Raw genomic sequence first — 22,724 nt, forward strand, 5'->3', positions numbered from 1 at the left:
TCATTCTACTGTCTTTCTTATTCCCATCCCATCCTCTTCCCTTCCTTCCCCTTTATTTAATCCAATAAACTTCTATTCTTCCCTCCCCACCTTTATTGTGTGTTAGCATCCATATATCTTTGTGAATGGGATAGTTTTCCAACTTTCTCAGAGAGAACATTTGGCTTTTGGTTTGGGGAGTTGGCTTATTTTCACTTAGCATGATAGTCTCCAGTTCCATCCATTTACCAGCAAATACCATCATTTCATTCTTCTTTATGACTGAGTGATATTCCATTGTGTAGTACCAATTTGCATTCTCACCAGCAATGTATAAGTGCACCTTTTCCCCCACATCCTCACCAACATTTACTGTTACTTGTGTTCTTGATAATTGCCATTCTGACTGGAGTGAGATAAAAATCTCAGTGTAGTTTTAATTTCTCTAATTGCTAGAGATGTTGAACTTTTTAAAATATATTTGTTGACCGATTATATTTCTTCTTCTGTGAAGTATCTGTTCAGTTCCTTTGCGCATTTATTGATTGGATTATTTGGTTTGGGGTATTAGGTTTTTTAATTCTTTATATATCCTGGAGATTATTGTTCTGAGGTGCAAGTGCAAAGATTTTTCTCCCATTCTATAGGCTCTCTCTTCACATTCTTGATCATTTCCTTTGTTATTAAGAAGCTTTTTAGTTTGATTCCATCCCATTTATTGATCTGGATTTTTCTTCTTGTACTTTAGGAGTCTTGTTGAGGAATTCTATTCCTAAGTCAACATGTTGGAGAGTTGAACCTGCATTTTCTTCTAGTGGATGCAGGGTCTTTGATTCTAATGCCTAAGTCCTTGATCCACTTTGAGTTGAGTTTTTGTGCATGGTGAGAGATAGGGGTTTAATTTCATTTTGCTGCGCATGGATTTTCAGTTTTCCTAGCACCATTTGTGGAAGAGGGTATCTTCCTCCAATGGATGTTTATGGTGCCTTTTTCTAGTATTCAATAACTGTATTTTAGGTCTTCTATTCTGTACCATTGGTCTTTATGTCTGTTTTGATGCCAATACCATGCTGTTTTATTACTATAGCTCTGTAGGATCATTTAAGGTCTGGTATTGTCATACCTCCTGCTTCATTTTTTTCAACTAAGGATTGCTTTGGCATTCTGGTCCTCTTATTTTTCCAACTGAATTTCATGACTGCTTTTTCTATTTCTACAAAGAGCATCATTGAAATTTAAATGGGAATTGCATTAAATCTGTGTAGCATTTTTGGTAGTATGGCCATTTTGACAATATTAATTCTGTCTATCAAAGAACATGAGAGATCTTTCCATCTTCTAAGGTCTTCTTCGATTTCTTTCTTTAGCATTCTGTAGTTTTCATTGTGGAGGTCTTTCACCTCTTTTGTTATATTGATTTCCAAATATTTTTTTGAGGCTATTGTGAATGGGATAGTTTTCCAAATTTCTCTTTCAGTTGATTTGTCGCTAATGTATAGGAATGCAATTGATTTGTGGGTGCTAATTTTATATCTTGCTACTTTGCTGAATTCATTTATGATTTCTAGATATTTTCTTGTGGAGTTTTTTGGGGTCTTCTAAATATAGAATCATGTCATTGGCAAATACAGATAGTTTGAGTTCTTCTTTTCTATTTGTATCCCTTTAATTTCTTTCTTTTGCCTTATTGTGCTGGAGTTTCAAGGACTATGTTGAATAGAAGTACTAAAAGAGGGCATCCTATTTTTAAAGGTAATTCTTTCCATTTTTCTCCATTTATAATGATGTTGACCTGGGATTTAACATATATATCTTTTACAATGTTAAGGTATCTTCCTACTATCCCTAGTTTTTCTAGTGTTTTGAACATGAATGGATGCTGTATTTTGTTAAATGCTTTTTCTGTATCTATTAAGATATAAAATTATGTGATGCTTTAAGTCTATTGATGTGATGAATTACATTTATTGATTTCTGTATGTTGAACCAACTTTGCATCCTGGGATGAACCCCATTTAATCATGGTATACTATTTTTTAAAATATATTTTTGTATGCGATTTGCCAGTATTTTTGCATCTATGTTTTTTGGGAATATTAGTCTGAAGTTTTCTTTCCTTGATGTGTCTTTGATTTTGATATCAGGGTGATACTAGCTTCATAGAATGAGTTTGGAAGGATTCCCTCCTTTTCTATTTCATGAAGTAATTTGAAGAAGATTGGTGTTAGTTCTTCTTTGAAGGTCTGCTAGAACTCTGTTGAGAATGTCTCTGGTCCGGTGGTTTTCTTTGTTGGTAGGCTTTTGATGGTATCTCTGTTACACTAGAGAACTGGTACTTTAGAGATTACACAAGAAGAGAGCGCGATAGCAGTGATAGTGCTATAAAAATGGAGCGACTCAACAGTCTGGCAGGCTGAAGAGTTTCTCAGCCTATCACTTCAGACATTTGAGATTGTATAATTCTGGGTTATGAGAAGCCATCCAGTAGATTTTAGGATTTTTGACAGCATGCATGACCTCTATGAACCAGATGTGATAGCACTTTCATCCCCAGTTATGAAAACTGAAAATCTTCAAACAAGGCCAAATGTCCCCCGAGGAGCAAAACTGCTGCCAGATGAAAACTACTGCTGTAGCCACAGCCCTTCTGCACAGGGTCCGGGCAGGGAATACCTTTAAGCAAGGCCAAGATTTTTCCTTTATAGAGAATTTCAGAATTACTCTAAAAATTAAATGAAAGATTATATGCCATAAGAAATGTTCAACATGATTTTGACCTATACAGTTTTCAATACAAGTGTTATCAATAGACTATCTTAACTATAGCTTTAGAAAAATTATATTGATACCTGTAGCATGTCTTATTTTTAGCTGAGTAGTTTCAAATGAACCAAACAGGATAATTTAGTTTTAAAATATATTCTTCACTCAAAAATTGGCCTGTTCTATAGACTGCAGATGGTATTCTACATTTCATAGGACGTTCACCAAAATAAATGATTTTTATTTTACATTAAATATCCTGAGACACACTTTTTGGAACTTAGGCAGATAAGAGAAACAGTTGTGTGTTATTTGTAGAAAATACAAATTACCAGGGGCTGGGGTTGTGGCTCAGTGGTAGAGCACTTGCCTTGTACATGCGGGACCTAGGTTCGATTCTCAGCACCACACAAAAATAAATAAGTGAAATAAAGGTATTATATTCAACTACAACTAAAAAATAAATATTAAAAAAAAAGAAAACACAAACTACCTTCTACTTTCTTATAGAAAATACAAATTACCTGTTAATATAAGTGTATACAAAGGCAATTTTTATAGTAGTATGTGGGCACTTTAAATTATTTTAGTCTTGATTCTTTGCAATACTTTAATGGTCATAAACTGGTTATTTATGTACAAATTCTTGAGTGACTACTGTATTCTAGACACCATTCTACTAGCATTGTCGATGTGGCATAAAAAAAAATGGACTGAAATCCTTGGTGTCGTGGTTTGTATTCTAGTGGGAAAAGAAAGACAATAAAATTATTTATTTAGTAGTCATAAGTGCTGTGAAGGAAACACAGGTAAGTAGGTAGAAATATGGGAAAAGCTAGTGTTTTAGACAGGGTGATCAAGGGAGATCTTTCAGATGCCCAGGGTAGCATTTGAGCAGACATGAAAAGATAGAAGGAAGCAAGACACTAAGACTTGGAAGTTCATTTGGTCAGAGCACAGTGGACCTTGTGATGGAAGAGCAGAAGGATGAGTCAGAGGAGGTGGGCTGTATGAACAGACAGGATATATGTTTAAATAATTGCCTGTGTATACACTTATCTTAACAGGTAATGTGTATTTTCTACAAGAAAGTAGAAGATAATTTGTGTTTTCTACAGGTCCTCTCAGGCCTCATATCAAGACTTCAGGGTGTATTTTTAGGGAAATGATAAACTACTGGAGAATTTTGACCAGAAATGTAATATGACTTCACAGAGCATCACTAAAAGTAGGATTAACTCACCCTCCTGTACTTTAGGTCCAGATCAAAAGATCATTTCAGCTGCTGTCTGAAGAATAAACTGGGGTGGGCAGATTCACATGAGAACTCAAAGTATTAGCTTGGACTCAAATGATAAGAGTGGAGATGATGAAAGTTGGTCAAACTCTGAATATGTTTGGAAGGTATTGGTGACAGCATTTTCTGGCCGTTTGGATGTAATATGAGAGAGAGAGGGGTCAGTGGGTAGAGAAGTCAAGGATAACCCCATAGATTTAGAAGTGGGCAACTAGAAGGATAGAGCCCCTATTCACTGAGATGGAAAACTGGAGAAGGAGCAAGATTTAGAGAAAAAATTCAGCTTGTATTAAACATGTTATGTTTGACCTACCTCTTAGATAGCCACGAGGATCTGTTATTTGGTCACTTAAAGTTGGGGGTCATCGGGCTGGGGATGTGGCTCAAGTGGTAGCGCGCTCGCCTGGCATGCGTGCGGCCCGGGTTCGATTCTCAGCACCACGTACAAACAAAAATGTTGTGTCCGCCGATAACTAAAAAATAAATATTAAAATTCTCTCTCTCTCTTTCTCTCTTTCTCTCTCTCTCCTCTCTCACTCTCTCTTTAAAAAAAAAAGTTGGGGGTCATCAGCATATAAATTTAATGTGTTAAGTATGTTTTTTGTGTTCTTCTGTTATAATATGTATTCTCTTTATTTTGTTTTTTTTTTAATGTGGTGCTGAGAATCGAACCCAGTGCCTCACGCATGCTAGGCGAGTGCACTACCACTTGAGCCACATCCTCAGCCCCTTGTATTCTCAATAATATTTTTAAATTAAGTGTGTGTTAGCTTTAAGCCTTCCCTGTTTCTTTATTCATTCATTTATTTCCCCAAAATTTTTATCAGCTATTTTTTATGTGCTAGGAATCCAATTTATGTTAAGTCTTGATTTTGGCTTCCTAGGATTCACTAATAGTCAGTTGTCTGATATAGTATAACAGTTAATTGAAAAATGTCCAAAGTGCTGTGGAAGTACAGAGCCCTTAATTTTACCAGTATCAGGAGACAATTTCCATAATTAGGTTTCACAGAGGAAGTGACATTTGAAGTAGCTTTGAAGGTTACAGAGGCTTTACCAAGGAGGTAAGGCAGAAACAGGCATTCCAGGTAGAAAAATAGCATTAAGAAGAACAAGGAGATTTAAGAATGTAGATTCTATTTTAAAATGTATCCTATTTCAAAAACTGTAGCAGATGGAACATATGTTTTCTTATACTACAAACAAACTAAAAAGACATTTTCCAAAAATTATAAACACAAAGAGATAATTAAATTTGGGGCAATTTTAAGGACATTTTCTAATTAGCAGATTAGAAATACTGCAGGGGTAGGTAGGCAGTGAAAAATTCAACAAGAAACAAATCAATTCATAACACAGAACTGCAGGAAATACCATGAATTGGAGACATTCAAGAGTGGGAGGTGTGTCTACTGGTGCTGAAAGCAGAAGGGTTGACTAAGAATTAGTGTAAGGAACAGCTTGTTTCCGAATCCCCTACCTAAATTGTACAGCAAGAAATTGGGCAAAATGCAGTGAGGTGGTTGGTGGGTGATGTGGTGAAATGTACTTAAGAGTTATTTAATAATGTCAAAATGATTAATTGTAAAAGTAGGAGAAAGAGAAGAATAACTCGGATATTTATGTGGACAGTAGGAGATAAAGTGAGAGAAAATGCAGGGGAAAAAAGAGACTTTAGGGGAAATGATGATGTCAGTTTAAGGTAGATTTTCTTTGAGGTATTGCGGATGTCAGGTAGATTTATCCATTCTATTTAACTTTAGCAAAGTTACAATAATGCGTAGAAAGAAATGTAGTAAAAGCTGAGGAGAAATGTGTAATCTGGAATTATAGGTTAGTTTTAAATGATCTACAGATACAGTTGAGGTTTACAAAAGGAGAAAACTTCCTAGGGGCAGTTCATAAAGTAAATATGGAATAACCAAGTGTGGAATCCTGGAGCACACTAACATTTAAGTGAAATAGAGGAAACGGTAAAGAAACAGAAAAGGGGAGTCAGGAAGATAAGCCAAGGGAGAAGGATTTCAAGAAAAGACATGGTTGTTCATGAAGTAAAAAACTAAAAGAATTGGCAGGAAGCCAGTGACTTTGAAAGATCTTCAGAGAAGTAGTAGCGGTAGAAACAGAATCACTGTGGGTTGGAAATGTGAGTGGAAATTGAAGTAATTGACCACTTTGTGGAATTTATATTTGAAGGAGTAATGGAAGATGAAATCTAAAGAATGTAGCAGAATCCAGGGAAGATTTTTCTTCAAGAATGTGAAAAGGTGAACATTTCTGTTGGATAAGGGGAATGATCCAGTAGAAAAGGAGAAATTGAAAGTATGCCCAGAGAAGCCATGGTGATGGAAAAAGATGTTTGAGGGAATGGAATTTACCATACAGGCTAGATAGTTTAACTTTGGAAAAATGCTAGAGCATTTCTCATACAAGAAAATATTTAACAGAATACTAAAGCACAAGAACGGTTTATCAGTATCTTTATAGACCAAGAACAGGACAAAGCCCAAGGTACGTTTTGTTGGCAAGTACAGGTTGGAATAGATTGCTCCTTGTTTCAGCCCAAGTAATAAGAGGGGATGAGAAGTCAGCAGGGAACTATGAAAAAATGTGCCATTGAACAAGGAAATATAAATAATTTTTATAACCCAGAGAAAGAGTTTAAAAAAGTATTATAGTAACTAGGAGAAGATGCATATTTGGTCCCTTGTAATCCCCGCCCCCTCTTTTTTTTCCTCTGTTGGCAGTGCTAAGGGTAAGACTAAGTCAAGAACAGACAAGCAGAAAGTCAAAGGCTAAGGTGAAATAGGTTGATATCAAAAAAATGGGGGTAATACTAAGAGTATGATATATAAGAAAGGATTATAGGGAAACTAAAAATGTATAATAGTTAAATTCTAACTAAAGGCAGTAAAGAGTAGAAAATCAAAATTAGTAATTGGAAAACTGATAATTTATCCCAGAATGTGGAGAAAAGAAAAGAAAAAAGATTAAAAAATTTAAGAGTTGGATAGATTCAGAAGACCAGGAAGATACAATATAAAAAATAGAAGCACTGACAAAGAATAAAACAGAACAGTTGCAATAAAAGCAAAAGTCAAAGGCAGAATATAAGAAATATTCTATAATAAGCACCCCCACCACAAAAAAAAATCTTCTGTCTGCAAAGAAAAATAATTTGGATAGCTACCAGCCACACTAAATACCTAAGGCAGTAGAACAGTCTTTACCTCTGCATGTAAATGCAACAGAAAGACATTCTTAGATATATGGAGGCTAGAAAATGTACTCATCTCTCAGCCACAAAAAGTCGTTTTGAAAACTTAGTAGGAGCTCTCTGGAAAGCTGACTCAAACTTTAAAGCTCAAAAAGGGAAATAAATACTTTTATATCAGAACAAGTCAGAGTCAAAATTAATTTAACTGTAGATTAACTAAATGAAATTTTCTAGAGTTAAATGTAGGTAATTATAAAATATAATTTAAGAAAGTTGTGGTGAGGGTATAAATGAGAAGAATGCTATATTTCTCTTCATTTATGAGGGCATCATAAAATACCTTTGAAATCTTGATACTGATAGGAAAGATATAACAATAACAAGCTTCCCTATTGTGTGAGCAGCATTCATCTCTTATGGGAGAAAAAGCAATTAGACTTCTAAAATTCTACTCATAGTAGAAGTTAATACAGTTTCAGGAAGGCAGAATGGTAATATGTATCAGGAGCCTAAAAATAATCATAAAGTTTGAATGCCAGTGAGTCCACTATTTAATAACTTAAGGAAATAAGAGAGCCTCAAAAAATTTGAAAACAACATTCAGAAAAGTGAATAAAATTATGGCATATCATAAAATATTCTTCAGATATTAGAAACTATTTTTAATATAACCTGAAGTTATTCTCTTTGTAACTGAAAAAATATAGGAAAAATACATATTTTAGTTTTGTTTTATCTACAGGTATAAGACAAAACTTTTATTTTGTTCTTTATACCTCTACATTTTAAAAAATCTTCTACAATGATCTGCATTGCTGTTGTATTGAGGGAAACAAATTATTTTAAAACTAAATAATAAAAATATTTAAGGTAATTGAGACCATAAATGGCAGAAACCATTTTCATTAATGCAAAAACAGAATCATTGTGGTTTTGGTTATTCATAATTTTGTTAATTTTGTAAACTCAATCTTAAGTACACCTGGCAGCAAATCCCAGAATAGCATAAGACCTATAGCAGGTGAAACTAAATAATATGTCACTGGTGATTAAGTATATGTATGTATGTAAGTGATAAAAGAAGTTTTCATCATTGTTTTATGCGTTGAAATGATAAACACAGAAAGCTCAGGGATGCATTTATGGGACTGAACAGGAAGAACAAATAGGCAGAGGCAAGATATTGGGATGTTCTGATTCCCCACTTCTTAAGTGTTCATTTCTTTTTTTTTTTTAATTGTTTTTATTTTTTAAATACCAGACAGCGGAATGCATTATGTGATGTCCATAGGTGTTCCAGCCTTTGCTAATTACTTTATATATATTTGATGTTGACTTTTTTTTGCATTCCCATTGCTTTGCACATAATGTGAATAGTAGTTATTAAAAGAAAAAATTAATGACAATAAAAAGAAAATATATTACTAATTTTTATTATTATTGTTATTTTTATTATATGTACAGACTGTCTGCATTTTGTAGCCTACTCTCCCTTATAGCTGTTTACATGTATTTATGAATTGCCCTTTAGCACATAAACAAATGTTATATCTGCCTTGTGAGTTCTCACCTGGCAGTGTCTTGAGCCATGTTTCTTCTAGGATCTGACAGTTTAAGGACAAGGCAAATGGAAAGGATCCATTATATCCCCTCCAAGGGAGTCAGTTCTCCAGCAGTCCAGAGATTGTAACATGTAATTATTTTTCAGGAGTAAAAGAAAACACTATGTGTGCTCATCATTTTTACCTCTTTCCCAGAAGACTGAGTTCATTTGTTGGCCTTTTATCACTATACGCATTCTTCCCTAAATCTATTTTTTGCAATTTAGGTCTGCGTTTCTTGGTTCGCCTCTGCACAGATATTGGATTAAAAGAAGTTCAAGAATATGCCACAAAACTCAAGAGATTGGAAAAAATGAAAGAAATAAGGGAACAGGTATCTCATATGGACTGAAAATCGTTGTCTGTTCATTTTCAAAATGTCATCCTGCTATAGGTAAAAATATGACATTAGTAGCTTCTGTCAAAAATCAGAGTTGAAATTTTCTTCTGCCCTGTCATAAGATGAGGAATAACTGAAATTTTGTTTTAGGATAAAATTCTATCAGAAGTGGGTTTCCAATAGAAGAAAGAAAACTGGATTCTGTGTAGTCTTTAGTGGAAAGCTATTAACAAATATTGTAAATTTCCACAGTATGATATAACTTACAGGTTAATTTGAAGGCTTGTTTTAATTGGAGAGTCCTGCATCCCTTGAGAGGCAATCACTTGTCTACAACAATAGTCATTTTTCCTTAAATATTTTTAATATAATGGAGTTTGGCTCTGAGAATAACTTTAGCACACACTGAAGCATTTTTAAGTCATTTCTATATTCTGTACAGTATGTAGAATAGCAGTGTTCTTATTTTACTACTTTAAAGAATCATCTACAAAGTTTGAGCCTAGACTATTTAAAAGTTTAATGTGGGGGTGGGGATGTGGCTCAAGGGTAATGCACTCGCCTGGCATGCGCAGGGCGCTGGGTTCTGGGTTCGATCCTCAGCACCACATAAAATAAAATAAAGGTGTCCACCGAAAACTGAAAAATAAATATTAAAAAAATTCTTTAAAAAAATAAATAAAAGTTTAATGTGAATTCTGAATATTTCCTTTTACAGAAAAAGTAAGTTCTTGAAACTGATATTGCTATATTAGAAAAAATTCTAAATAAGGAATTAAATTACTTTTTCTTAAATTGTGAAAATATGCTGACAAAGGACTTTTTAAAAATAAAATTATCTTGGATATAGAGAAAATCTAAATTCTGTTTTTGTTTTCAAAATACAATTGTTGTATTTGATTTTAAGATGCAGTCTTATGGTCTGGGGTTATGGCTCAGTGGTGGAGCGCTTGCCTACATGTGTGAAGCACTGGGTTCGATTCTTAGTACCACATATAAATAAAGTCCATTGACAACTAAAATAATATTTTTTTTAAAAAAGATGTAATCTGATAATTCTCTTGTAAAGGTATCCAGTTGTAAAAAGATTATGGGCAAACAGATTTTTTTACTTTAATTAAACTCTAAAATATCAAGTTGGTTTAAAATGCTAACGTAGGGTATATATTAAAATGTGCTATAATGGCCAATATAATTCCACATACCAAATACTAATTAATTAGATAACTTGTATGAAAGCTTTGTAAACTGTAAACTGACATTAACTGAAGTTCAAATGATCATAATTGTCATAATTGCTATTGAATGTGTTTCATTAATCAGAATCAAAAATGAATATATATATATATAATGTGTATATATTATATATATATATATATATATAATATATATATCTTTTTTTAATTATTAGAGCTTTATGTGTAATGGTTGGGTTCATCCTCATACAGATGTTGATTTTAGTTCATGATCCCCCTTTTCCTTCCCATCCTTTCTCCCTTCTATATTTCAAACCTAGAACGTTTTTTGGAACTCAGTTCATTATCATGTAAAATTCTCTAATATAGAACCCTAAATGTGCAGAGTCAGATTTTTCAGACTTTACAAGTTTAAGGATTATTAGTTTTAAACTGAAGAAGAACAAACTACTACAAATAGGGATCATGCATAACACACTTCTTACAATTTATAACCTTAAGATGGTATATGCATTAGCGCCTGTGATTTAGTAGACTTCTAATGTTGACCTCTTTTTTTTGATACCATATTGTTTTACTCATAAAGGTACTCTCATGTATAAGGCCAATCTATAAATTTGAATTATGCACATAATATTATCAGTATGGTAATCTAATAAAATCTAAGCTTACACAGTCCCATCTATTTTCAGATTGCTGCAAAATGCAATCAGAATACTACTTATTTTTTCTTTCATATGTAATTGCATTGGCTGTCCAAAGGAAGAATTTTGTCAACAATTTATAAACTAAAAGAAAAAATTTTTTAAAAATGGATGATGTTTTCACTTTGCAGATTCAGTGAAGTGTGGTTTTGGCTTCAAAAACTGGTTTACTTAAATCAAAATTTACAAAAATTATGAAAATATATTCACTTGTTAAATATGTTAATTTAGCACAAACATTAAATTTTTTACAAAGCAAAAATTTTAACTTTAGAAAACAGATTAAAATAATTTGCTAAACATGTTTAATCAATATAGTAATTTTGATCTTTATGAAAACCTTTTTTTGTGTTGACCTCTTAAACAGTGAGATATGGTAGCCTTTTAACTAACTCCTTAGGAACTTCTTTGCAGCCAGTTCACAAAGAATCTTAATGTAAACTTAGGATTGATTTCAGAGAATTCCTGGGAAATGAGCTTGAAAGGACTAAGATGAAAGCATCCTCCTTTAAGTAGAATTACTTCTTAAAATTTTTTAGCATTTACCATTAACACAACTTTCCCACTCTTAGTTGTATCATAGTTGAATCAGTAGAGATATTGTTCTCTCCTTCTGATTTTTATAGGGTTTGGGTCCAAACTTTACCTTTTCTTCTTCCCTTATCCTCTTTGCTTTATTATAGTCTCTCTATATAGTTTTGTTTTGTTTTTTTTTTTGAGAGAGAGAGAATTTTAATATTTATTTTTTAGTTTTCGGCAAACACAACATCTTTGTTTGTATGTGGTGCTAAGGATCGGACCCAGGCCGCACGCATGCCAGGCGAGCGCGCTACTGCTTGAGCCACATCCCCAGCCCCTCTCTATATAGTTTTTAAACTTTTTTTTTAATCTGACTACTTTGGACTAATATTCATAAGTGCTAATGAAATTTATTATATTTTAATGAATAATGTCATTGAAACTTTTGCTTTCCATTACTACTTAGACTCCTTATTACTCTTCCATTAAAATATTTATATGTTCATTAATCAGGTTTTATCTATTATTCTCATACACCTAGAATCTTTTTATATTCATCTGTACTTTGAAAAATAAAACAACCAATTTTTGGTAAAAATAATGTTTTTTTCTGAGAATGTATGCAAAAAGGAATTAGAACTTGTGCTTGTTAATTATTAGCAAGCCTTGTTTTCATTGGGATGGTATAATTGTTAGGGACAACTATATTTTAAGAAGAATATTTAAGGGGTTGAGGGTGTAGCTCAGTGGTAGAGTGCTTGCCTAGCATGTGTGAGGCAGTAGGTTCAATTCTCAGCACCATATATAAAGAAAGAGAGGAGAGAGAGAAAGTTCCATCAACTACTAAAAATATATATATATTAAAAAAAAAAAAAAAGAAGAGGCTGGGCATGGTGACACTCCTATGATCCCAGCGGCTCAGGAGGCAGAGGCAAGAGGATCACAAGTTCAGAGCCAGCCTTAGCAATTTGGTGAGGTGCTAAGCAACTCAGTGAGTCCCTGTCTCTATAAAATACAAAATAGAGCTAGGAATGTGACTCAGTGGTTGAGTGTCTATGAGTTGAATCCCTGGTACCTGCCACAAAATAAAAAGGAAGAATATTTAAAATACCTGGGAACAAATCATTTTCAGGGACCACCCTCCAGGAATTTTAAAAATATCCATTTTTCTACAAATAAATGTCTTATTAGTTACCAATAAATGTTTTATTAATTGCAAATAAAAACTAATATTCTACTCACTAAATAATTTCCTAGTGGCTTTATAAAGACTGCTTTAGTAAACTTACATGACTTACCCTTGATATAATTAAACTATCCAGTGTTTATCTCCTTACATCTCTCTATACTTATATGTACTTCTTTGCATAATAATTTATCACTGGTCTCATTAAAATTTATGTAAAACCCAATGCCACTTGGATATATCCTCTCATTATTACAACTTTTCCTTAGTATTTCGTGCTCGAAGTTTCTTATACCTTAGTCATTGTGGGGGGAGGGGTTCGTTTGAGTTATGCATGACAGTAGAATCCATTTTGACATAATTATGCAAGCTTGGAATATATCTTGTCCTAATTCAGACCTTAGTCTGTCTTTGGAATTAAAGTCATAGTCCAAATCTACAAAGTAGTAAAATAAACATTGAGTCTCTCTTTTCAATTTCCTTGAAATCTACTTGGTTTCTTGGACTTCATAGTCAGTGGCATTTTCCCTTTTCTCCCTTTTCCTTAAATTGTTCTATTCACATTTAAGAGTTTTTTCTATATTCATTATTGCATCATAAATAATAAAAACATAAAAACATTTTCTTGAGGTTTTTCTCATCTAAGTTTTGCTTATAAACACGGTCAAGGGGGATCAATGAAAAAGAAAGGTCCTAGGAAGAAGAAAAGAGGCTTAAAGAGAAAGAATGCACACATATCAAGTAACTCTTGTCCATCCCATTTCTATTTGTCTTTCCTACATAGTGAGCCTATGTGGCAATACATTCTGTTTCCTGGCCTATGTAGGGTATAAAACGTTAATTATAATGCTAAATATAATAAACATTGAAATTTAGGATTCTCTCCTTTTCTAAAATTGAACCTAAAGCTTCCTGTTACCTTTTTTGTTTATTTCTTCTTATCTTTCTGTTTCTTGTTTAGAGTAAATCCTGATGCAGAAACTTAAACATTTTTCCTATATAATTAAAATTTCTTCCAAACATTATTATTAATGTCTATATAATAGCTTATTATACAGATATATCTAGATGTATTTAAACGTTTTCACTTTGTTAGACAATCAGATGCCTTTTTAATATTTGATAATTTTCTGTGATCAGTCTAGTTTTCAGATGTTTTTGTTAAAGTTTGTGGCCCAATGATTATTTATAGGTGAGCTCTTCCATGTTGTTGGATTGAGATATTTTATGAAATAATCATGTTTTGAAACCAGAGATTTTTCTAAATAATAACATCCAACCTTTATCTGGAGCTGCTACGGAACACAGAAATGACTCTCAGTTTTTCTGCCTTACTTTTCTCTTTCCTTCTGCTGGTAAGGTAGAAATTTGGCAGCAGAAAGGAGAAGCCGAAGTGAAGAACCTGGGTAACATATTCCTGAGTAATGTTAGCAGTCTTTGTTTTTCTAGTAGCAGCTTTTTCATTAATTCCACTTTATTACATCTGCTTAGCTAGATGAAATTAATGGGGGCCAGGGATGTTACCTCAGTGGTAGACTGCATGCATGAGGCCCTGAGTTCTGTCCCCGGCACTGCACAAAATAACAATAGTGGCATACATTTGAACGCATAAGTGCAGACACTGTTCTAAATATATTAACTAATCCAATGAATTCACTAATCCTATGATCTTGAATATGGTCTCATCATTGCTATTTTCTGTAGATGAGAAAAGAAACCACATGCTACTATGTTAGGGGGCAGACATGGAATACCATTCCAGGCCACTGGCTCCTAAGTCAAGGCTCCTAACTCATGTACCTTTCTACCTTATAAATGAATGGGAGAGAAATAGGATTATGCAAATAAGGGTTTTAAATGTTTCTTGCAATGAGCCTGCCATAATTAGATTAGGGGTTAGGGTCTTGGAATAGTGTCACTTGAGATGTGCTCCATAACCAATAGAGCCTCAGAATCTCCTGAGAGCTTCATAGTGTTGCAAAATCATGTATTTGTCAAGATTCTTTAAAATGGAAAAAGTTTTGTATAAACTTAAGAAAGATAAACCAATCCAGGTTTGTGTGGTCAGGATATAACTTCCTGTACTCCTGACTCCTATTTTAAAATATTAGAGTTAGAAATTTTATATAGATTGATTTTTTTTTTCAGAGAAACTAGTCTCCTTTCTGGAACTATTATGGAAAGAAAGGAAGACTGTTCTGCCCTGTGCTTGGGGAATCTACCCATTTCTGAGTAAGGAAAAAACTTAGCACATTCTGCATTTGTTAAGGTCAGAAGGAAGCAATTCTGGGCATAGTGCTATTGGCCACGCCAAGCCAGACAGATTTACTACCTGCCACAGACAGACTCACTTGTTCCCTTTTGTCCTCATTGCTGGATACCATGAGTCCTGTAGCAATGTGAACTAGCCCCTGGAAACTGTGAGCCCCTTAGTTACTGTTTTTATAAAGATGTTTTGCTCTTTTGCTTCACTAAACATCAAAAGCACTACTTGCAAGGAAATCTGTAATAATTAGATTGCACAGGTGGAAAAGAGCAAAATGAGAAGAGTGTGAATTGAGGACTGAGTATTTTAAAAATGAAGAAGGAAGAGAAAAATATCAATCAAAATACCAAAGAGGTTAGAGAACAAAAGGAAACTATTAAGATGAAAAATAAAATGGATAAAGAAAGAGTATACAAAATACAGAAGGTTTTCATTACCAGCCCCCAAATAGAAATATGTTAATAGATAATATTTTTAAATTGTTCTTAAGTGTTCAAAATAGTCAGAAAGAGAAATATCCTACCAATATTTGCCATCTCCTTCCTTAACCATAACAGAAAACATTTCTTAATTCTTTCTGTTGGCCTGATTGACAAAATATTATATAATTAATTCAAAGTTAATATAATATGTACTTGGTACTTTACCCATGTTTCCAGTTATTACCCCCCAAAATTTATAATCTTGTTGAATGGAGACCTGTTCCATTATAATAGCAAAGTTGAGATTCCATTTTAAGATCCCATAAAGACAGCTTTAAATTGACAATACTTAAAAAAAGGCAATTTTTAAAGTTCATGTATGTAATAAAATCTACAAGAATGTCTTACAACTGTTATGCATTATTGAATTGAATAAATTTCATAAAGTACTGAATAGAATATACATTGTTGGTATCAAATTTATGGTGATTTGTGCATTGATTACATTTTCTTGAGTAAGATTACCAATCACTTCTTAAAAGCCATTGAAAGCCTTCTTAAAGGGTTTTATGCATTGCCTTGTATTGGTTCCGTAGTTCATTCACTCAGAAAGCATTCCTTAAAATCTGCTATGTATCTCAAAGGATCCAGTGAGGCCTTATAATTGGCTTTGGCTATGCATAGGAAGTTAAGGTCATGTTCATGAATTCATAGCCACTAAGAAATGTTTTGAATTCTATTTTTTTTCTTGAATACGAAGTCAGAGCCAATCTTCTTAAGAATCCTTAACTAGGTAAAAGAACTGCTTCTGATTTCATTGGACAGGTACCAGTTTTTTTTTTTTTTAATTTAGTTTTTAGTTGTAGATGGACACAATACCTTTATTTCAGTAATTTTTATGTAGTGCTGAGGATCAAACCCAGGATCTCACATGTGCTAGGCGAGTGCTCTACTGCTAAGCACAACCCAAGCCCCAGACACTAATTCTTATGGAATAAAAGCATAGCATGGTGGACAACACCCTGAACTATTTTTTTTTTAAATTGACATTGGTCAGCTTTTAATCTGGAATGGACATTTAACCTCTGGACCACATTCTGGTTTTCAGTGTTCAGAGATTAGTACTTCTCAAACTATCTGTGGTGAAGTTATTATTTGTAGTTTGTCATTGACATTACTAGAAAAATAATCATGCATTTTGGATGTCAACAGTATCAAATCATTATAAAAGCATTTAAGTCCCTGCCCTCAACCTCTGTGTTCATCTCCTCAAGGATGTTTTGCAATTTGTGGACACAGTGGTTTCCAGACCACACTTTGGGTAACCCTGTTTTAGATGATTTATAGGATCCATCACCTTGTAATGGTTGATTTTATTTCATTACAAGAGAGTAATATGTGACATTTATGGTCATGCATCCTTATTGAAAAGTAGATTTTTTAAAGGTAAAAGATGTGGGTTTTTGTTTTTGTTTTTTTCTCCTTTCAAACATTTATTTAATTTGTCCTATTGTTTTACTTGCATCTGCTTTGTTCCTCTATTCTCTACCTTCATTTTTTTCCTGAATAAAATTGCCCCCCCCCCTACTTTTTTTTATATTATTAAAACAATAAATGTTCTTTTAGAAATTCAGGCAGATTACTTTTGTAAGTAATTTTTAATTCAAATTAAAATATATAAAGAAAAATATGACTCATTCATTCCTCTACTTAGAGGTCATTATTAGCATTTTATCCTCCCAGTCATTTTTACAAATGTCTGCAAACAAATATATTGCTTTTTAAATGAGACTTTTTTCACAAAAATTTTTACAAAACTACTATCTTACAACTTTTACCCCCTATTTAAGCAAAATAACATGGGCAATTCTCCGTGTCATTAAATACAGATTACTGTTATTATTTTGTTTCTGTATTCCCTTATGTGGCTGTTTTCTTCCATTTTAATAATGATAGGGTGAAAATCATTTTTTCAGTTGTTCTTTTAATTTTTCCTTTCATGTCTACCATTACTTACTACTCCAAATGAGTACAAATTTCTGTGAACTTTATTAAGTGTTAAAACTCTGAAAAGGTGGGAATGAGTATTTCCCATATTCAAAACCCTCATCCTACCACATGGCAAGAGCTTTTATTACTGTATTTGATAAGCATTTATTGTGTTCCTAAAATATACCTGGTCCTTCAGATTTCAGGTGGGTCATGTATCATCAGATGTGTCAGTATAATACAGGCCCCTTGTGCCCCAGGAATATAGTCTTATCTGTAGGAGAGCCACAAGAATCAGTCCCCTACCAGCATGCCCTGTAGAGATACAGGGGCCACCATGGCTGGGGCTTCCACTGTGAAGCCAAGGAGCTTATTAGCTGTAGACCCTCATTTATAGTGGCTTACTTCTGAATAAATTTTTATTTTGGAAACTTATTTTATTTTCAGTTTTTTATTTTCTTTTTTCAGAAGTTTCCCACACAAGTTCTGGATCTACCCCACCATCATCATTCCCTTTTCTCCCAGCCCAAGAACTACCATAAATTAAATACACTTGATCTTTATTTTCTCATCTCCCAGGTGCCCTTCAAGTCAATCTAATCCTGACGCTTCCTATTCATAGATGGCCTATTAAGATTAATCCTTTACAAGTAAATAAATATATTGGATAGTCTTTTTACTCTGCCTGACCTAGGGGTGGGTGTGTTTGTAACCTCTCTAACACACCTCTCCTGGTTTCTTTTTTCCTCCACCTCTGCCTGCTTTACCTCTCATTCCACAATGACAGGGCAGAACCAGCTCCTGGGCCAGCCCTGGAATCCCTGGGGAGTATTCCTGTTTTCATGGCACTGTCCCTAGAGGGCTTTACTTTGCATCTGCTAAGGATGTCCTTGGGTCTGCTAAAAATGCTACTAGTTAGACCTCCCTCTTTAAAATGGCATGGGAGATAAGCAGTGATCTAAGGCTTCACGTTCCCTATTTCTTTGAATTTAGAACTGTATCAAACTAATGGAGTTCTTGTTTGGGGCAGTATTGAGGATGAACCTGGGGCACTCTAGCACTGAACTACACCCCAGCCCTTTTTTTATTTTGAGATAGGATCTCCTTAAGCTGCTGAGGCTGCCCTCAAACTTGCTATCCTCCTGCCTCAGTCTCCTAAGTCAGGTGCTGGGATTACAGGTGTGCATCACCACAACTGGCCTGTTCAAACTAATGTTTCAATAAATGTTTTGTTTTTACTTGGAGTTGCCATGTCTGTAACTTCCACACAAAATCATTGTTACAGCTATTGCAGTGATTGATACATGAGACTCATTCTGATTGAATTCATTAATTTTCAAGTGCCAGCAAGTAATTGAGTAGAGCACCACACTGTGCACATAGGAAGATGGTGAGGGAGAAAGATAAGCCAGAAGAGCATGGCCATGACTACGGGGAGCACCTGGTAGAGTGAGTGTACTGAGGGAGGGGCCACCTGAGATACACAGGAAGTCTACCAAGGGATGAGTTGGAGGAAGCTAAGGAAGAGACTAGCAGGCAAAGGAAGGAACTGAGAAGTTCACACATGGAAGAAGCTGGCATATCCAAGAGGATGCTGCTGCCTTTAACTCAGGATGCAAGAGGGACAGTCAGTTGCCAGAATTGAAGAAGGCAGAATGAGGTGTTTTGTGGGGCACAGGTGAGGATACTGAGTAAGCATTGGGAAATCCTGAGGTCACTCTGCACTCCTGGGACTTTTCCTGGGAGGAGGAGAGCAAAGAGTGAAGTTACCAAAGCAACCCAGGCTTAGGTTTCTCTTGGTGAGCTGGAAAGACGAAGTGATCAAGGGTGTCAGGGTTATGATGTGGCTATGCTTAATGATGTGGGTCAGGAGTGTAGATGGACAGAAAGTAAAACTATGAAAGGATTATTAAGCAAGCCAGGGAAGTGGAAGATTCTAGATGAGGTCAGAGAGCAGATAGGTAGAGTGGTGATCATGGAAGTGCACACAGCTTCCTAAGCGTTATTCTGACCTGGTGTCTTTGCTTTGAGAAACTGTCAGGTCACATGGGCTTTTGTCCTGATGAGATTATTTTTAGCATTTACAGGTCTTTCAGATATGCTGGAAATGATCAGTCTGGAATAGATGAAAATCAAGTTTTGAAATAAAGTCAGATGTTGAAATTCTTATTTTGTTACATCTTTTGAAGGGTTATTTTGTCTGTGAAGGCAAGGGAAAAGCTGGGGTTTCAAGGGAGGATTCCGCTTTTTTTCTTATTAGTCATTATAGTTGTACATAATGGTTGGACTCGTTTGACGTAATCATACCTGGGTGAAATTTAATTTATTCCATTTTAGTTTCTGGTTTCCCTACTTTCCCCACTCTCCTCCCTCCCCCAGTTCTCCTCCCTCTCCCATATTGGTTTAATTCTGTTTGTTTGTTGGTTGGTTGATGCTTTATAGATATACATAAAGGTGGGATTCATGGTGTTATATGTATGTATGTAGTGTAATTTTGTCAAATTCATTCAGCATTTTCTTCTTCATCCCTCTTTCCTTACCCCTCACTTTCCTTCTTCTACTCCACTGACTCTCCTTCTTTATCATATCTGACCCTTGCCCTTTTCCCCCCGCTTTACTCTGGTTTTCATATGTGAGAGAAAATATTTGATCTTTGGTTTTCTGAGTCTGACTTATGTCACTTAGCATAATATTATCCATTTGCTGGCACATACCTTCTTTATGAATTACATTCTTTTTTATGGCTGAGTAAAACTCCATTGCCACATTTTCAGTATAACTATAATATGCTGATTTTAGTTCTTTTGGATAAATACTGAGGAGCGTGGTAGCTGGATCAAATGGCATTCTATTTCTACTTTTTTGGGGAATCTCCATGCTGCTTTTCAGAGTGGTTGTACTAATTTGCAGTTTCACCAACAATATATGAGTGTATCTTTTCCCCCACAACTTTGCCAGCATTTATTATCATTTGTATTCTTGATAATTGCTATTCTGACTAGAGAGAAATGAAATCTCAATATAGTTTTGATTTGCATTTCCCTGATTGCTGGGGATGTTGAATATTTTTTCATATATTCGTTGACCATTTGTGTTTCATCTTCTGAGAAATGTGTTCAGTTCTTTTGTCCATTTCTTGATTGGATTATTTGGGGTTTGTTGGTTTGGTTTGAGGTTTTTTGTTTGTTTGTTTGTTGTTAAGCTTTTTTAGTTCTTTATGTACTCCAAATATTAGTACCATCACAGGAGTAAGTTGACAAAGATTTTCTCCCATTCTATAAGCACTCTCTTTATTTATCAATTCTGATTTAAGGAAGTCAGTGCCTGCACCAATATGTTGGAGTGTTGACTGTGTTTTCTTCTAGCAATCACAATACTTTTGGTCTAATTGCTAAGTTTTTGATCAACTTTGATTTGACATTTGAGCAGGGTGAGATATAAGGGTCTAGTTTGATTCTTCTACATATGGATATCCAGTTTTCTCAGCATCATTTATTGAAAAGGCTGTCTTTCCTCCACCATATATTTTTGGCACTTTTTTTCAAGTATTAGATGACTATAACTATTTGGGTTTATCTCTGTGTCTTCTGTTGTGTTCCATTGGTTTTCATGTCTGTTTTGATATCAATACTAGGCTGTTTTGTTACTGTAGCTCTCTAATATAATTTGATATCAGGTATTTGATGCCTCTCCAGCATGACTTTTCTTGCTCAAGATTGCTTTGGCTATATTTGGTCTTTTATTCTTCCAAATGAATTTTAAGACTTTTTTTCTAGTTCTGTGAAGTATGTTATTGATATTTTGGTAGGGATTGCATTGAATCTGTATGATGCTTTTGATAATATGGTTGTTTGGATGAACATGGGAAGTCTCTCCATTTCTAAGTCTTTTTCAGTTTCTTTCTCCAGTGTTAGACGGTTTTCCTCATAGAGGCTCTTTCATCCTTGGTTATATTAAGTGCCAAGTTTTTTGTTCTTTTTTTTTTTTTTTTTTTTTTTAGGTTATCATGAATGGCATAGATTTCCTGATTTCTTTCTCAGCAGAATCACTATTGGCCTATAGGAAAGCTATTAATTTATGAATGTTGGTCTTGTATCCTGCTACTTTGCTGAATTTATCATATCTAGAAGTCTTCTGATGTAGGATTTTTTTTTAACTCTTCTAGATAGAGGATCATGTCATCAACAAACAGATAATTTGACTCTTCCTTACCTGTAGTTTTTTATTATTGTTATTTTTAATTGTAGATGGACATACCTTTATTTTATTTATTTATTCTTATGTGGTGCTGAGGATCGAACCCAGTGCCTCACACATGCTAGGCAAGTGCTCTACCACTGAGCTACAACCCCAGCCCCTTCTTTTCCTATTTTTTTAATATTTATTTTTTTTAGTTTTCGGCAGATGCAACATCTTTGTTTGTATGTGGTGCTAAGGATTGAACCCCAGCCACACGCATGCCAGGCGAGTGCGCTACCACTTGAGCCACATCCCCAGCCTCTTCTTTTCCTACTTGTATCACTCTAATTTCTTCTCTTGCCTGATTGCTCTGGCTAGTGTTTCAAAAATTATATTGAGTAAGAGTGGTGAGAGTGGGCATCCTTGTCCTTTTCCTGATTTTGGAGGAAAACCTTTCAGTTTTTCTCCATTCAGTATGATGTTGGCTTTGGTTTGTCATATATATCTTTACAATGTTGAGGTAAGTTCCTTATATCCCTAGTTCCTCCAGTGTTATTGTTTTTTTTTAAAACAGTATCCTTTTTTATTTAATATTTTTAGATGTTGATGGACCTTTATTTCATTCATTTATTTATATGTGATGTTGAGGGTAGAACCCAGTGCCTCACACATTCTAGGTAAGTGCTCTACCACTGAGCCACAACCTCAGCCCATCTCCAGTGTTTTTTAAGTGAATGACTGCTGGACTTTATCAAAGATCTTTTCAGCATCTGTTGAAGTGATTGTATGATTCTTGTCCTTGATTCTATTTATGTGGTGAATTACATTTATTAATTTGTGTATGTTAAACCAACCTTGCATCCCTGGGATGACACCCACTTGATCATTGTGTACTATATTCTTGATGTGATTTTGAAATATAGTTTGCTAAGATTTTATTAAGAATTTTTACATCTTTCTTCATCAAGGATATTGATCTGTAGTTTTCTTTCCTTGATGTGTCCTTGTCTGGATTTGGTATCAGGGTAATACTGGCTTAATAGAATGTATTTGGGACTATTCCTCC

At 34.4% G+C, this 22,724-nt stretch overlaps 1 protein-coding gene across 6 annotated transcripts in view; it reads left to right on the forward strand.

The window, feature by feature from the left end:
- Ift88 (intraflagellar transport 88) overlaps window positions 1-22,724 on the forward strand; it is a 123,031-nt gene that overhangs the window by 78,573 nt on the left and 21,734 nt on the right. For all 6 annotated transcript variants that reach the window (XM_076871954.1, XM_076871948.1, XM_076871950.1 and 3 more), the window contains one exon: window positions 9,085-9,191. In XM_076871954.1, coding sequence (XP_076728069.1) covers window positions 9,085-9,191 — 107 coding nt within the window. The remainder of the gene's footprint in view (window positions 1-9,084; window positions 9,192-22,724) is intronic.

This window comes from Callospermophilus lateralis, chromosome 12, assembly GCF_048772815.1.
Source record: "Callospermophilus lateralis isolate mCalLat2 chromosome 12, mCalLat2.hap1, whole genome shotgun sequence".
Taxonomy (NCBI): domain Eukaryota; kingdom Metazoa; phylum Chordata; class Mammalia; order Rodentia; family Sciuridae; genus Callospermophilus; species Callospermophilus lateralis.